General features: G+C 51.5%; 1 protein-coding gene across 1 annotated transcript in view; it reads left to right on the plus strand.

Annotated features, from left to right (window-relative positions):
- Nucleotides 1–279: 279 nt before the first annotated feature.
- The window catches only part of TNFRSF11A (tumor necrosis factor receptor superfamily, member 11a, NFKB activator), a 99,280-nt gene continuing 82,161 nt past the window's right edge, over nucleotides 280–17,398 (plus strand). Inside the window, exons 1-9 of the mRNA XM_012725793.1 lie at nucleotides 280–424; nucleotides 2,236–2,267; nucleotides 3,250–3,331; nucleotides 4,391–4,516; nucleotides 8,704–8,847; nucleotides 11,408–11,501; nucleotides 12,462–12,556; nucleotides 14,530–14,643; nucleotides 17,212–17,264. Coding sequence (XP_012581247.1) covers nucleotides 280–424; nucleotides 2,236–2,267; nucleotides 3,250–3,331; nucleotides 4,391–4,516; nucleotides 8,704–8,847; nucleotides 11,408–11,501; nucleotides 12,462–12,556; nucleotides 14,530–14,643; nucleotides 17,212–17,264 — 885 coding nt within the window. The remainder of the gene's footprint in view (nucleotides 425–2,235; nucleotides 2,268–3,249; nucleotides 3,332–4,390; nucleotides 4,517–8,703; nucleotides 8,848–11,407; nucleotides 11,502–12,461; nucleotides 12,557–14,529; nucleotides 14,644–17,211; nucleotides 17,265–17,398) is intronic.

Below are 17,398 nucleotides of genomic sequence, written 5' to 3' on the forward strand. Positions count from 1 at the left end.
GGCTGGGAATGGCTCCCTTTTAAAGAGCGAATTTTATAGCATGTGAATTACATCTCAGTTTTTTTAAATGAAGAAATGTGAAGTGGCAATAAGCTTAAGAGAGAGAAATGGAGCCTGAGGGATAAGCTGTAAAAACCTGATAAAGCGCTGGGACATTGGTCACCAGTGACTTCTGTGATTTTGCCAGGAGGTGTGAAGCGTGGGCGAGACACGGCTGGGCTGGGGAATTACAGCCTCGCTGTTCAGCGTGTGGACAAATCGTCCACATGTTCCGATCGGATGACACTCAACAGGAACCAGACCTCGGGCCCAGGGCACAGCCAGAGGCCTCTGCCAGTGCTGCAGAGCAGCTGCTTGGAGCTGCCCTTAGCCCTGGAAAGACTCCTGCGCGGTAACACCGAGCGTGTGTATCTCACGGAGGCAGGTGCGGCTTGCTTATGGATCAGAAGCAATTGATAACCTTTACCACCTGCCACTCCCCCGACCACCTACCCCTGTCATTCGCCCTTGCCAGCAGGACTCACGGGCACTGCGCACAGGTCAGCCCTTTGTTGGGCAAAATCTGCATCGCCACATTCAGCTGTGCTGTTTGCCTCTGTTCATCCAACACGCGTGTCTGTCTCTGGTGAGTCCCCTGCCAAGGGCGGGGGGAAGCCCGCGAAGATGGAGCAAGAAGGGAGGGTGGGGTGTGCCTTCCTGTGCCCCTGGGGGGCACCGCACTCTCCTTAAGCCCCACTGCCCGGTGAGTACAGGGCGAGCGTCCAAGGGTACTAGGCCGGCCCAGGGCCGTGCCAGCCGGGTCTCAGAATCAAAGTGCAGATACAGCCTTCTTGGCAACCAAGCTCCAGAAGCAATTGCACTTTCTCACCTACCTCCCAGCCACACAGCCCCACCCACCCTCCTATGAGCCCTTTATCAGGCCAGCTGAGGTTAGAGAGGTCCAGGCTGGCTGCATCCGTGCCTCAGTAGTCCTGGCTTCCTGGTGTGGTGCTCCTAATCAAGCTCGCTGCCCTGTGGGTTAACTCCCTGGCTGGGATTAAAACTCAAGCCGGCACAGTGATAGCGAGCTGTTCTATATATAAATAAAGTAAAATAAATCCTTTATAAAGAAAACTTGGGGCCCTCCCTGGTGGCGCAGCGGGTTAAAGCACAGCACAAAGAAGCTTAAGCCACTTCCGCATGAGTTCGATCCCCGCCTGCCCCGGAGGAGATCCACATGGCGCGGCAGACCTCTCCTGACCCGCCCGCTGCTCCCCTCAGCAGTGTACTTCATTGATCTGTCTGTTTTGCACCCCACTCTGTCTCTGGTGAATCCCCTCACCCTCCGCATCTCTGGCCTGTACCCCAGTTCTGTACGAATAAAAAGAAAAAAAACAAAAACTTGGTTCCCAGACTGAGGTATTTTGAGGCTTCTTCTAAGACATACATGCCTACACCTTCCAGGAAGCTCTTTCACATGCAGATGAAGCCCTGCACTGGCTTGGTCTGGCTCCAAGATGCAGGGATGTCTCCATGCCCCCCCACCATCCCCAAGCCATTCAGACCTCAGCACCTCTGAGTTGTTCTGAAGATGCCAGGACAGGAGTTCAAAGAGAGGCCTGCCTGTGCTTATCACAGCAGCTTTACAGGAGCCAAGGTGTGCAGACAGTCTCAGTGCCCAACAGCACATGAGTGATTAAAGAGGACGCAGACTGTGTGCACAAGGGAATACTACTCAGCTGTCAAAAAGGAAGCCAGAGGAGAAAGACAACTCCAGGTGGCTTCACTTGTGGGGAAATAGACAAAAGCAGAAGAGCTGACACATCTAAACCCAAACAAACCCTAGAAATCTGACTACAGAGTGGAGGCTACCTGGGGTGGGGGTGGAGGGTAGGAAGTGGGGGTAGGAAGTGGGAGTAGGAATGGGAAGGGCCCAGTGGACTGTGGTGGAGGACTAGGGGTAACTTTGGTGGCGTGTGTGGTGTAGTCACATACACCTGAAGAGATGTGAACTTGTGCCCCTTGATCTTACACAGTGTTGGAAAACATTACATCAATAAAAAAAATAATATGATTCAAACACACCAAAGGAGTCTTGCTTGCTTCTCCCCTTATTCCTCACCTGGCAGCTTCTGATTATCTCCTTCTTGCCCCTGAGCTGCTTCAGCTGAGGTAGGGCCTGTGCTCTGGCGTGAGGCTCCGCTTGGGTCAAGCCCGGAGAGCAGGGTTCACTGCTGTGGCTCACCTGGCCCTCAGGTGTGAAAGTTGCTGTCTGTTCCCTCAACGCGGTGAGTCACCGTTCTAACCTGCCTGGCTCTGGGAGTGCTTGCTGAGAAAACTGATGAAGAAAAGAGCTTTTCTGCAGCGAACGAAAAAGAACGTGATTATGGGCGCCTTGACCTCACTCAGATTTGGGAACTAATATTGTGTTAGTATCATAGAGAGGACACAGAGGCCCCAAGCTTGCAGCTTGTCTGAGCACCTCAGCCAGCGGGTGGCCGGGACTCCTGGCTCCAAGCCCATCCAATCCCGACAACACCTTGCTGGCCCCTGGGTGAAGGTCCTGCAAGTTCAACATTTACGAGAGCAACAGCATTAAAGGCCACTTAAAAATCAGAGAGAGGGCCCTCCCTGGTGGCTCAGCAGGTTAGGACGCAGCACTGCAAGCAAGCTGCAGCTACGTCAATGCGAGTTCGATCCCTGCCCCAGAGGTGACCCACATGGCGCGGCAGACCTCTCCTGTCTCCTGCTGCTCCCCTCAGCAGTGGACTTCATCCATCTGCCTCTTCTGCTCCCTGCTCTGTCTCTGGTGAATACCCTCACCGTCCCTGCACCTCTGGCCTGTACCCCAGCTCTGTATGAATAAATAGATTAGAAAAAAAAAATCAGAGAGCGCCGGTGAGCCCAGTGGGGCCCACTGGCCACAGCACCTGTCCAGTGACCTCATCACCTTTCTCCTGCTGTTTTCTGATGAAGCTGATGAAAAAGTCGCGACACATGTGGCCACCTTCCCCAGACCATAGCCACATTTGTGTTTGAATGCTGACTTAGATTTTCCATCCAGTACCAGCTTCTTGTTTGTACATTTTTGGCGGGGGGCGGGGGGGAGGTTTGGCTAGTAGGAAAGAGACATGTGGAGGGTGATGTTACCTGGAGCACTGTGAGGATGAGGCTGGAGTTCTTTGTCGCCTCCAGAAAGTACAGTGCTGGATGACTTTTCCCCAGAAAGACCTTCCACGTCATCACTACCTGATGTCAATTTTCTTTCAGGTCACTTCCCAGATCACCCCTCCGTGCACCAGTGAGAGGCATTACGAGCATTTTGGGCGATGTTGCAACAAGTGTGAACCAGGTGTGTACCTGCCAGCACCTTCACTGCCCCTCAAGTCGGGCCAGGCTTTTGTTACCTGGGTTTTCATCTAAGGCCTGATTCCTCTCCTGTCAGATGGCAGAACACATTGGGTAGACTCTGGATGGTGGCGGGGCAGGTCGTGATTGCTGTCACTCAGAAGATAAAAATCTTTCACTAGATAAAATCACTGAAAGATTACAGCAGTTTCAGAAATGACTTAATTCCTTTTGCTACACAAGTCCCCAGAACACTGTTCCTCAAAGTGGTCGGATGATTCTGAAAACCATCTTTGATCATTCAGAACTCTCAAGATGGAAATGCAAAATATAAAATGCTTATTTAAAATTATTGTTTTCGGCCCTCCCTGGTGCTGCAGCAGATTAAAGCACAGCAGTAAGAAGCTAAAGCCGCTTCCGCATGAGTTCTATCCCCGCCTGCCCCAGAGGTGACCCACATGGCGCGGCAGACCTCTCCTGACCCGCCCGCTGCTCCCCTCGGCAGTGTAATCTGTCCACCAGCCTGTTCTGCTCCCCACTCTGTCTCTGGTGAATCCTCTCACTGCCCCTGCACCTCTGGCCTGTACCCCAGTTCTGTATGCACAAATAACTAATTTTTAAAAATTATTACTTTCACACAGTTTGGGGGGCCATTCCTAGAATTGCTGCAGAAGAAGCAGGCCTCTGTCCTGTTAGCTCCCCATGCACCTGCCAGCAGAGAGGGACTGTACCCCAAGTCCAGGGCCTTGCCTATCTTTTTTTTTTTTTTTTAAGATTTATTTGTGCATACAGAACTGGGGTACAGGCCAGAGGTGAGAGGATTCAGCAGAGACCGAGTGGGGAGCAGAACAGGCAGATGGATTGAAATACACTGCGGAGGGTCAGGAGAGGTCTGACACACCTGTGGGTCACTCCCTGGCCGGGGATCGAACTCCTGCTGCAGTGGCTGCAGTAGCTTCATAGTGCTCCGCTTTAACCCCTGAGCCACCTGGGGGGTGGGGAGGCCCCACTTTTTCTTTTTGGTCTTGTCCTGATGGTACACTGTCTGCCATTGTAACCAAAGGAAAGTACATGTCTGCTAAGTGTACCGCCTCCTCGGAAAGCGTCTGCCTGCCCTGCGGCCCGGACGAATACCTGGACACCTGGAATGAGGAGGACAAGTGCTTGCTGCACAAAGTGTGTGACACAGGTGAGGCCCCAGCAGCACATGGGCGGGGCGTGTGGGCGAGGGGACTTCTGGAAACAACACGCTCCCTGCAGAGGGTGTAGGGAAGAGTTGGCCATGGGCCCCCCAGAATATGCTGCTGATCCGGAAGCTCGAGATTAAAACTCATCGTTTACAACTCTTGTTCTGGAAGATGTCTGCGTTGCCATTAATCATGGGACAAATCTCATAATTAGCAAGCTCGATCCTCTGTTTCCCGGAGTGTTGTGTTACGTACATGTCAGGGCCTGAAGGAAATCCTCCAGTACCCGCTGGGCCCTTCTAGGCTGCAAGTGATCAAACAAGCCCGAGATGGGTAAGAGAAAAAGCCAGAAAGTGCGATAATAAGACGTGCTCTCCTGTACTCCGGGGAGGGACCCAACTCGACTCTGCACACTGCCCCTGACTTGAGATGCCATTTAAAGAGCTTGGCAAAGGCAGAGGGGGGGGTTGACCGCGAAAGGCACAGTCCACAAACATCAGATAATTCATTCTGCTTTCCCCACTGGAAAAAAGAAAAGATTAGTTCTTCCAGTGAGGGAAAGACGTTTACATGTAAATATCCTTTGCAAAAGCAACTTCCACCCAGCCTCCAGAGCTCCTTGCAGGAAATCAGCGTCTCGCCAAAATGATACCTCTTGGGGTGGTTTTGCTTCCCTGTATAAGCTCTGCAAAAGCCACGATGAGCCCATTTTAGAGATGAAGAAACCGAGACCAGAGGTGATAGGAGAAACCAGGTCTTCTGAGTCTCAAGTCTTTTCTGAAACCACCAGTGCTTTAAGTGCTTTATTCACTCTACAGTGTCACCCCCTTCTCAGCTATTTTTTTTTTCTAACCTGGAATGTTTGCTTTGTCAATTTGTAGGAATCAGGATCAAACCTGGAGGTTCCCTTCTGTCTTATTTTTCCTTTTTCCGAAGAGAGTTTGTGTCGAAGCCTAGAGTTTCCTCTGTGGCGTTTCCAAAGTCTGTGCTTGGCTGCTTGCACTCTCTCGGTGTCTTTAACACATGCTTCTGTCTCCTCTGTTTCTTCTCAGGTGGTTGTTAGATCTAGAAGACTGATAGGTTTCTGCTTTGGCTTTTTGTTGCTTTATTTTGTTTTATTTTTGGCAGATAATCATGGCTGGCACAATGTAATAGGGCAGGGATTAGAGCACAGCTCTAATGTGTGATTTAGCAGCCGCTGTGATCGCCGCCCAGGTCCGCCTTCAGTGGGGCCCGCAGAAGGTGATGTTCTCCTCCTGTCCTCCCTCATTTGCGGGATTGTTCAGACAGAGCACCTTCCCTCATCAGCTCTGTTACTGTGAGGTGCAGGCTATCTGGAGAAGGCAGAATGAATGCCTGCATTTTTGCTTACCATATTTCAAAACAAATCACCGAGCTATGCCCACAGGGTCTGTATGAATATGATGAACCCCTGAATTTGGATAAACTCCATTTAATGCAGCAGGGTTTTTTAAAGCTTTATTTATTGATGCATAAAGAGCTGGGGTGCAGGCCAAACATGCAGGGGCGGTGAGAGGCTTCACCAGAGACAGTGGGGAGCAGAACAGGCAGATCAATGAAGTACACTGCCGAGGGGAGCAGTGGGCGGGTCGGGAGAGGTCTGCCGCGCCATGCAGGTCAGCTCCTGGCCAGGGATCGGACTCCTGCTGCAGTGGCTGCGGACAGCTTCATAGTGCTGTGCTTTGACCCGTTGCACCACCAGGTGGGCAGTGACTAGTTTTACTGGTGCTCAGACACCAGTCCCAAGCGCTCCCAGTCTTTTGAGCCCACTTCTAACACCTCGAAGAGCTTGCTGGCCTCCATGCTCACCTGGTGACAGTTCTTGCTCTTCACTGGAACCAGACAGTTCTCCAAGGACCTGCGACTGCTTTCTGCAGAACTTCTGATTTCCTGACATTGGCTCATAGTTAAGGCAGCTCATTGCCGCTGGATCGATCCCTGTTTGTCCCTCTCCCCCCAGTAGCAGAGCTAGGACATACTTATATTTTAATATCATAATTTTGCAACTATGTCCAAGACAACTGGCAGTTTTGGGCAGGAGACGGGCATTTGGAAACTCCACCGAGCACAAGCATCTGATCAAGTCTTTTTCTTTCCCACTGCTCAGTAATGACCTTGACTCACTGTTGTCCCCTGGAAATAAAGATTCATTCTCTCTACTGCCAAAATTGATTAATGCCCCAAACCTGGTGCATGAATACATTTTAAAATCTATCAATACTGTTCATCACCCCACAGGCTGATAGTCACTACCATGTGGGTAGGACCTGAAGTTAGAACTCTCCAAGAAGTAACACAACTGTGTGTGTATGCCAGGGACTCCCTATGTGTTCAGGGATGTCGTCCTGATGCTGCGAGCTGACCGAGGCTTTGGAGAGTGGACCCTGGAGGGAGTGGAGCTTCCTTCTCCAGCTTCACCGTGCCGGTCTGAACAGGAATCTGAAATGTCCCCAACATGCTGGCTCTGAGACCCAGCCCAGAGGACGATCAGGCTTCAGGGTGCTTATTCCTTACCCCTGGGAACTCTGTCCTGTGCACAGACCCACTGGCCTGAACAACAGTAGTTTCAGTAGTCCTGGAGGCCGGATGTCCAAGGTCAGGGAGTCAGCACAGTTGGGTTCTTGGTAAGAGCCTCTTCCCTGTTTCAAGAGAGGCACTTTCTTGCTGTGTCCTCACATGGGAGAGAACGCAGAGAGGAAGCAAGCTCTGTGTCTCTTCCTGTAAGGTCACTAACCCCATTCCTGGGGGCCCCAACCTCAAGACACGACCACCTCCCCAGACCCCCACCTCCTAATATCACAGTGGGGGTTAGGATCACAACCTGTGACTTTGTAGGGGACACAGCCAACATCCATCGCAAGCCCCTGCAATCACTGAGGGATGCAGAGCTCAAGGGCACTGATAGGCCAGGTGGGGTGGAACCCCAAAGGGTCAGAAGGTCCATTTTAGATGACATTACTGTGCTGTGTGTGTTGTTGTTGTTGCACTTGATTCTTATTATTCACAGAATTTGCATTCTTCAGAGTCATGACAAGTACTAGACTAGCAAATGCAGAGCCTCCAGCCTCCGGGAAATTCTGGGTTAGGTTCCCAGAGCCTCTGCCCATCACGTTTTTATCAACGTGTCCAATGCTGTGGGGTATTGCTGTTTGCAAGCACCTTATTTCATCAATGTTTTGATTTAGTAACATTGAAGCAGGTACCCAGCAGCTCTGTAACTCAGGCCTGAGCAAAGTCCACCTAACACACAGCTCCTCCTTAGGCCCCAGGGACTGGGCTTGCAGCCATTGCAAAGAGAGAAACATCCCTGAAGGTGCAAAATAAAGCATGAACTAGACTGTAAAAAGGGAACTTGCTTCCTGTCTGAGAGCTGACACAGAAGGCGGACATCACCTTAGCTGACCTCTGGGATGATGAGCCTGTCTGCTCAAGAGAGGCACTGGGAATGGGGGGGCTGTGGGGGGCGGTGGAGGAGAAGTCTCAGGGGGGGAGGGGGAGCTCATGTCCAGAGGGCTGCAAAGCAGGAGTTGGTTGTGTTGGTTTTTGAGTTGGGTGAGCAGACAGAATTGCAAATTATCACACAACCCCAAGTCCACAAACACTGGCCAGAGCAGATTTGGGGTGAGAAGGAGAGCCCTCTGCTGTGTTGTAGGATGAGAGACCAGTGACAGATGTGGGAAACAGTGTCTGGGGAGAGCTTCATGTCCTCACTGGCCCTCCCCACCTAATGACACAGGGACACCCCCTTCTTTGTGAGTGAGTAACCCTGTGACCCTCTAGGGTCCCAAGCTGAACCCCGAATCTCCTAAATCTATTCTCTTGGGCCCAATGTAGTGTTCATGTGGAGAGTACTGACTCAGTAAGAATGGACTAAGAATCCAGAAGTTGCCGCGTCTACTTGGCATTCGCCGAAACGGCCAATCTTCGGCGCCTTTACGCTTCTATGAACTTGAAAATGGTCTAAAAAAAATTCCCACAAGACTTAATTGTTGAGCGAGGGAGAAGAAGACCTGGGACGTTTAGTGCCGGCACAGGAAGTGTTAGGGGAGCTGGGAGTTCCTTACACTTGGAGTCCGGGTGATTCACCCCTGGGGCGCCGCGCGGGCGGCTGGGCCGGGCGGGAGCGGGACGCCGGAGCCGCCTCTACCTCCGCGCTCTCTCCCCGCAGGCAAGGCCCTGGTGGCCGTGGAGCCCGGCAACCGGACGGCCCCGCGGCGCTGCGCCTGCACCTTCGGGTACCACTGGAGCCGGGACTGCGACTGCTGCCGCCGCAACACCGAGTGCGCGCCCGGCTTCGGCGCCCAGCACCCGGGTACGCCTGGGACACCCCGACACCCCAGCCCGGCGAGGGCCCAGGCCGCCCTGGGCCGTCCCCTGTGCGGCCACCAGGGGGCGCTGGCGGAGCTCGCGGGCCTCCTGAGCGTGGAGCCCTGGTGCACCTGCTCCCGGGAACGTGGGGGTTCAGCCGTGCGCCCTTCCCGGCTCCTCCATCCCCGAGACCTTAGCGTCCCCACTGACGAGGGCACTTCAGTCCTAAAGGCCAGGGTCCTCAAACCTTTTGTAACGCGTACAACCTCCCGCCCTGGAAGAAGATTGAAAAATCATGCACCCCCTGGCATATTTTTAAGCTGGCATCTAAAATTTTTTATGATAAATGTTGAGAGTTGCCGAGATCTTCGTTTCCAGGCAATTATAGCTGCAGTAACACTTTTTAAATGTTCTACGGGATCTAAACACCGTAGCAATTCCATACCCATCAGCACCCATTTGAAGAGCGCTAATCGCCCGGGCGCTCTGTGGCAGGAGACAGTAAAAAGCAGTAATGGTCTTCACCTGTCGGAAATTGCATGCCATTTTCTTTGATTTGTATTCATTTCACCTTCCCCACAGGTTTGTCCTAATGTATTTTTATGCTTGGGAGGACTTTAGTCACCTTTTCATACTCTTTTACAGAAAAAAAAAATTGCACCCATTGAAAATCCTTTTTTTAAAAAAATGTTTACTTATTTATGCATACAGAACTGGGGTCCAGGCCAGAGGTGCAGGAGTGGTGAGAGGATTCACCAGAGACACAGTGGGGAGCAGAATAGGCCGACTGACAAAGTACACTGCTGAGGAGAGCAGCGGGCGGGTCAGGAGAGGTCTGCTGTGCCATGTGGGTCAGCTCCCTGGCGGGGGATCAAACTCCCTTCTTCAGTCTGATTCCAAGGCAAACAAGCCCCAGGGCCTTTGCACGGCTTGTCGCCTGCTCCACTGAGGTGTTGTTTTCTCCCTCTCCTGCATCTCTTCTGGTCTGCCTGCCTGCCCTGCCTTTGGGATGATGCATTCTTTGGCGGTAGGTGGAGGCAGGAGGGGACGAAGTAGACCTATGAAAATATACTGCCTGGCTGTGTACTTGAATCAGTCAACTCAGTCTGGTCCTGCTGCCCCTTGGTACCGTGACCCAGTTCCCTTAGTGGCTGGTGGGCCCACACCTGTGCTAGGCCCATAACGTGTGGCTGGACGCATCTCCAAGGCGGGATTTGCATGGGTCAAGAGTGCCTTCTGCTGCAAGGTGTCAGAGGCAGGACTGCGAAGGGGGAGGAGCTGGAGACCGCAGGGTGGTGCTGGGTGCGCGGTGTGGAAGCCTGGCCCTGGCAGCTGAATGCCTTGAAGCCCCTGGGGAGCTCTGTTTCCAAGGACTGCTCTTCCCGAGTGCATCCTTCCACAGACCCGTCCAATGAGTGTGAATGACTGGGTGTTCACTGGGCTTTTGTTAACATCATTTCAAAGAAAGTCAGATGGCAAGATGAAAGTGTGGAGTGGGGTGGGGGCTACTCACCGAGGCAGTTGCTTGAACTCAAGCATGTACTTGATTTTGAACAGAGAAATGGAGTGTTTTGTTCATAAGCATAAGTCACAGGTGTGCTACTACTATTTTTTCAAAAGTTACTTGTAGTTTGGGCACCGGCCAGTTGCCTGGTCATGAGATCACCCAGAAGCCAATGTTCTTCTTGCTTTGAATGACCAAAAGCTCATCCCAAACTGAGGCAGTAAAGGTAACGCAGGTGGGAAACCACTTCCCATTTTGATAAAAAGCAGCATGTGAGCACGGTGCCAGCTCTCTAGCTACGGTTCCTGGCTAGGCTCAAGACCTGCTTGTAGCTTGGATGGAGGCGAGGCTCCGGCCCCCCACCCCCCACATTTGTATTCATGTCCATAGTTTTACCGGAACAGCCACATCCACACATTAAAAAAAACAACAAACATATTGTCTCTCACTGCTTTCGCACCTTGGATAGTTGCGGTAGAAATCAGACACATACTGCATGAACTTTATAGCAAAAGTTTGCTACCATCGGTTGGTTGCAAAGAAGGATACCTGAATGGGTTTTTCCTATTTGGGGGAGGGGTTGTTTGTGTTTTGTTTGCTTTGGGAAAACTTTATCATCATCCCAGGACCTAGAGATTTAAGGATTTGTGTGATGAGATGAAGCCGGCCAGAAGGGGGCAGGATAAAAGGTTTCCGCTTAGAGGTTAAAGGACAGCTACTCTGCAGGTGAAGGCTGTGGTGGGCGGAGCTGCCGGAGGGAGCAGGGTCAAACTGGCCGTCAGTGGGCCCTCCGCGGAGCTCAAGGAACGAGGGGCCAGCCAAGGCCAGGACCAGGGAGCTGGACCTCAGACCGTGGCAAGATGCCTGACAGAGAGCCAGTCTGTCAGAACCTGGCGCTGGGGTCTGCTGGGGGCCCCAAAGCCCGTGGGACTGAAGCAGGCAGCCCCAGCTGGGAGGGGCGCAGGCAGCTCCCGCCTGCCTCACGCTGGAGCATCATCCTGGCCGATCTCTAAGTGTCCTCCTTGTTCCTCTGTGTTTCTTTTGTCCGTTTTTTTGACAGTGCAGCTTGACAAGGACACCGTGTGCCTGCCCTGCCTCGCAGGCCACTTCTCGGATGCCTTTTCATCCACAGACAAATGCAAACCCTGGACCAAGTAAGTGACTAAAGAAGAGTGAGTGTGGCTTCGCGTGTTCAAAATGGAGCAGTTTGTTGCAGCGTCAGGGGCATACGCCAGGCCACCCCACTCTTCAACCTTGTTTTGCTTTTCAGATTCAGTCACCTGAGGCCTTTGACTTCAGTTGTTGCTTTTTTCCTGTTTCTGCCTGTATTTAGTTGGAAGTGACTTGTGACACTTATTGTCATTCACTCCCCACTCTTCTCCTGGCTTTCCAGCATCAGTGGCTTATTTCTCATGTGTGTGTGTGATGAATGTGCATATAGAAACCTTGTTTTTTTTTCACATAATACATCTTGAAGGGGGCTCCTTCCGTATTAGTTCACTTACATCTTTGTGGCTTTTTCATAGCTGTGTAGTATGCCATTGTAGAGCTGCACCATCATTTATTAAGTTCCCATGGATAGTTATTTAAGTGGTTTTCAGTCTTTTGCAGCAATAGACAATTTTGCAATGACTTACCTTCCATTCATATTGTCCTCCACAAGTCCACACACATGCATGTATTGATAGTTGCCATCACGGTCTTTCCACTGCTTGCTTGTTGAATACCGAGTGTCAGTGTGATGATTCTTGCGGCTCCCAACATATTCATTCTCATCAACTATTTTTTTCTGATCCATTTATCCAAATTTTATGTTGAAAAGAATTTCTGTGTTTTCACCTTGGAAAGAGCAGTCATCAGAAGTCATCAGGGCAATGGGAACATGGGGGATCTTCTTTACTGGAGACGCCATCCCCAGTGGCTGTGTCTGCTGCTTCTCTTGCCTGCCTGCATCCCATTCTGCTCCTTTTGGGAGGCCCTGGTGCTACAAATGTCCGAGAAGACAGGAGTTCCTCTCCAGAAGGAGCTGACAATGTGGTAGAATTGGGGCCTTTTGTGGCTCTTTCAAAGGCAAGAACGCGAGCCAAAGCACTTACCCCCTTTTCTGCCCACAGCTGCACCACCCTCGGAGGGACCGTAGCCCACCCCGGGACAGATAGGTCGGACATCGTTTGCAGCTCTTCTCTGCCATCTAGGAAACCGCCAGATGGTATGTTGAAAGGTCGGTTAGTAGATGAGCCCCCACCGGGCAGCTCGTCAGCTGCCTCCTGATTCCCTCTCCCTTGGGGGCCCATTTTCTCTTCTCAACTCACCCCGCCCATGGTCAGCACAGTCCCTCATTGTTAGCCGTGCCTTCATTCCAGTTTGTGGTTTACTTGATTTTTTTTGCCCCTAAACTGGGGTGGGTAACTAATGATATGTTCATATGTACAAAAACAAAGTAGAGCTGGACACATATATCAAAATGCCCCCACAGGCTGTAAAGGCAGAAGCCACTACGTGGGGATCGTGAAGGGTTTTGGTCACCAGCCGGCACTACAACTTGATAGACTACAAATACCTACTGATAGGGCATCTTGTAGATCAGAGGAGCCTTCGGTCCCATTTCAGGGTTTCACAGAGAGTTGTCGTTGGCGAGTGCGGTTTCCTCTGGGAGTGAGGCAGTGTGGAAGCAGGTACAGAGCTCCCTGGAGATGACAGAGAGGCCAGAGTGAGGCAGGAGATCCCGAGCCACAGGAACCACCGGGCACTCGTGAGCGTAGACTAGGAAAACCAGGACGTGCACGACATTGCAGGACCTGACTGGGTGTGGGTGTGAGATTGTATAACCAGAGCAGCATTTTTTAAAAAAATATTTATTTATACATACAGAACTGGGGTACAGGCCAGAGGTGCAGGGGTGGCGAGAGGCTTCACCAGAGACAAAGTGGGGAGCAGAACAGGCAGATTGACAAAGTACACTGCTGAGGGGAGCAGCGGGCGGGTCAGGAGAGGTCTGCCGCGCCATGCGGTCACCTCTGGGGCGGGAATTGAACTCATATGGTAGTGGCTTTAGCTTCTCAGTGCTGTGCTTTAACCCGCTGCGCCACCAGGGAAGGCCTGGAGCAGCATTTTTAAAAGCCCATTTTGAAGATGACGTTAAAAGTAACTGAGGTGGCCCTCCCTGGTGGCGCAGTGGGTTAAAGCACTGCACTGAGAAGCTAAAGCCGCTTCCGCATGAGTTCGATCCCCGCCTGCCCCGGAGGTGACCGCATGGCGCGGCAGACCTCTCCCGACCCGCCCACTGCTCCCCTCAGCAGTGTACTTCGTCGATCTGCCTGTTCTGCTCCCCACTCTGTCTCTGGTGAAGCCCCTCGCCACCCCTGCGCCTCTGGCCTGTACCCCAGTTCTGTATGTATAAATAAATAAATCTTTAAAAAAAAAAGAAGGAAAGAAAAGACCAGGAACTAGTCCATGTAAGCCCAGAGTGCTGCTGCAAAGCCCCAGGGGATGAAGGAAACCGCAGAGCCCCGGGGTGTGGAGGGGCCCTTCATGGCGGGTGTGGCTCCGGGTCATGGCCAGGGCAGGGAAGAGGCTTCCTTTCACCCCAGCAGCTGTCCTCCCCAGAGGCTGTCCATGTGGAAAGCTTGAAGCGGAAGTTCCCTCAGGAAGCAAAGACAGACCCTGAGGCTGTGGAAACATGAAATGGGTTGTTGCAAAGGAGAAACACGGAGCCCTTGCTGGCCCAGCCCAGACAGAGGCAGAAGAGCAGGTCGTGAGCAGGGCGGCCCACCCGGGGCCGGGAGCCCGCCTCCCAGTTCCACACTGTGGGGTTTGGCTTAAAGGCTTTTGATTTTATATTTTAAGGGTACAATGAACTGGAGCCACCCTGGTGGCACAGCACCGCTAGCCACTGTGGCAGGAGTTCGATCCCCAGCCAGGGAGTGACCCACAGGGCACAGCAGACCTCTCCTGTCTTGTCCGCTGCTCCCCTCAGCAGTAGATTTCAGTGGCTCTGCCTGTTCGGCTCCCCACTCTGTCTCTGGTGAATCCTCTCACCTCTTGTTCCTGCACCCCAGTTCCTGTGTGCATAAATAAATCTTTATGCATACATACATACATACATACATACATATATATATGTATAAAAGAGTACAGTGTACTCATGTTTAATATCATTTTTCTCATTTCCTTCCAATACAGAGCCTCAGATCTACCTGCCCGGTTTGATCATCCTGCTTCTCTTCACGTCTGTGGCACTCGTGGCCGCAGTCATCTTTGGTGTTTACTATCGGAAAAAGGGGAAGGCGCTCACAGGTACCGTGGACGGGCGAAGACTCACCTTAAGGAAAGGAGGCGATTTCTAGGGGCGTGCTTCAGAAGACTGGAGCCCCCTCACCCCGCCTGCCTCCGGTGGGCAGCCTAAAATGAGTGCTTGGAGGTGTTTGCCTTAAGCGGAGGTGAAAAGCTGTCGCTCCCTCATTCACAGTCCTCCGGCAAAAAGAAACAAACAAAAAAACCATCGTGCTTATTATCTATAAGTAAACAAAAACCTTGTAGATTTGGGAAACCGATGATTCATAAGCTGAGCGTTTAGGCGTAAAGATTCCACAGTGTCAGATATTTGAGGAGCCGTGTTTATCCTAGAATACATCCATTCTGATGTGCACTTAAATGGACGCAATGTTGGGGTCAGTGGAGAGGGAAAGTTTTGATTGGGGGGCTGCTTTGGAAAAGGAATCTGGCATGATGAAAATAAGTCCTCTTCTACTCAGGAAGCTTCAGGTGTGCACTGTCGGAGTGGCAAGTGTTACCTTGCTCACCGGGAATAGTTTTCCCACACACTTTCAACGTCACATTGTGTTTGACTTTGCTACCACAAACCTAAAATAAAAAGTGATTCTTAAGAAAGGATTCAAGTCTTCACAGGCTTCCTAGAGATGTCTCCTCACGCTTTGATAGTCGAATCATTCACATTGGAGCTTTGGGCTACCCCTTCCCTTTCCATTTTCAGCGGCTCGCTGGTTTGTCTCCTCCAGGTTTGCTCTGCCTTTGATCAGTTCTTCCACATCCCACCCACGCAGTCACCCATCTGCCCAACCACATACCCGTCTGTCCATCTGTCCGTCCATCCATCGTCTTTGGGCTTCGTGAAACCTGCACGTCCTGCCGTGTCCACTCCCATTCTGTCACCTACTTGGCCACCTGGTCATCCAAAGAGTAATGAAAGAGTTGATGCGGGTTGAAGAGGCCAGTGTTCCGCAGAGAGAATGTCAAACCACTTTTCAAAGGGCTTTTTCCTTATTCAATGTCTTCATTTCATGCCTCTTTCCTTCCCTGACAGCATCGTGTTTGGGGATTTGAGTGATGCACGTTCAGGTGATGAGACTCACCCGCACAGTTACGGTTTTGTGAGATAACACGCTTTCCCTGGTTCTGTTTTGTTATGTTCTCCTCCGTGACGCCTCTTACTGACTTAGCCCTTCGGACTGAAAGGCCTAGGGCTGCCTCTGCTGAGTGACTGCTGGCTGGCTCTGCCTCTCCCCTCCATGCAGCACTCTCAGACACAGCGAGCCTCCCTGGAGCTGACTCCTGCAGGGACAGTCAGCCTCGGGGCAGCGATGGCAGGAGTCTGCCCAGCCGTGGGGCCAGCCAGCGCCTCCCCAGGCCGGAGTCGGGAGCTGAGACGGAACGACTTGTTGGGGTGGACCCAGGGGACTGAAAGTTGGAAGCAGTGTGAGGCTGCCTGGCTGTAGCCTCTGCTCTTTCCCTTTTGCAAAAGGAAGTAAAAACCAACCAGCTAGATTTTGGACAGACAAAAAACTGGGGGCTGCAGCTGGCACAGCCGCTGGTACCCCAATGTAGGGGACTTTTGCAATAATCCAGAAGCGAGAGTATCACATCAGCTCTGCAGATCTGTGCACACATACCATTTTTCAGTGCCATTTGTGATGGAGTACTATTCCTACAAGAAAAGAGCTGCTACTTTCCTTTCATTGCAGCCACTTTCTTTTTCTATGCAATTTCACAGTGATAGACAGGAACAAGAAAGCATGTTGGTGAGAGCAGTAACTGACAAATACTTAATAGTCATTATGTGCCTGCACTGCTGTGCACATTTCACATTTCACATGTGCTAGCTAAATCTCAGCAGCGCAGTGGGGGTGGGGTGGTGGCCTGCTATTTCTTCATGTTATGAAGAGACTGAGACTCCAAAGTTAAATGAAAAGGACGCCGTTGCACGGTAACTGTCATTAGCTGTGGTGATGAGGAAGTCGGTGAGTGGGAGCCCAGGGTTGTCTTTATACTGCATGAACGCCAGCTACTCGGTGGGAAATCTCTTAGAACCACGTCGTCTTCTTCTCTTACAACACTTAGCTGGTCCCGGGTAGTGAAAGAAAAATTGCCAAAGGGATGTGGACATCCAGAGCTTCCCCACAGCTTGCCAGCCCCCGATGTGCCGACGGGCCATATTTCGCTTGGCAGTTAAAACGTGTACATAAATGTCTTTCAGAGCATTTTCTTACTTTTCCCCCAGAGTTATATTTTTGCGATTTTGATCTCTCACGATGGTGGTTTTTCAGAATTTTAAACTTTAGGGATTTTGATTGGGATTTCGGCATTCGGGGTGACGCCACTGTGGCTGTGTCTTTGGGGATCACGTCGGCAGCCGGTTTCCTTTCATCGGAAGGGTCTGCTTTTTTTTTTTTTTAATTGCAAATGTTGTATTTGCTTTTGATAGGAATGCTATACTTTCCTAAAATCGGTTTTAAGTAAAAGCAGCTCTCAGCTGAATGCTTAGAGGCAGTTGAGCTGACAGAGTGGTCGCGGGTCCTGAGAGCTAGGACAGACTCTGACGGCTTTATTCCCGCTTTGTTTTTCCAGCTCATCTGTGGCACTGGGTCAATGAGGCATGCGGCCGCCTACGAGGAAGCAAGGTAACTCGAAAAGTTTTATAGCCCTCCTTTAACTGCTTTGAATAACCGGGCTGCACAGCTCCCCTTAGTCAGCGATTGAGCCCTGTAGAAGAAGGGGTGCGCCCCAAGATCAGAATTGATCTTTTTTTTTTTTC

The sequence above is a fragment of the Condylura cristata genome, unplaced genomic scaffold (assembly GCF_000260355.1).
Source record: "Condylura cristata isolate star-nosed mole 26May11 unplaced genomic scaffold, ConCri1.0 scaffold00016, whole genome shotgun sequence".
NCBI classification, from domain to species: domain Eukaryota; kingdom Metazoa; phylum Chordata; class Mammalia; order Eulipotyphla; family Talpidae; genus Condylura; species Condylura cristata.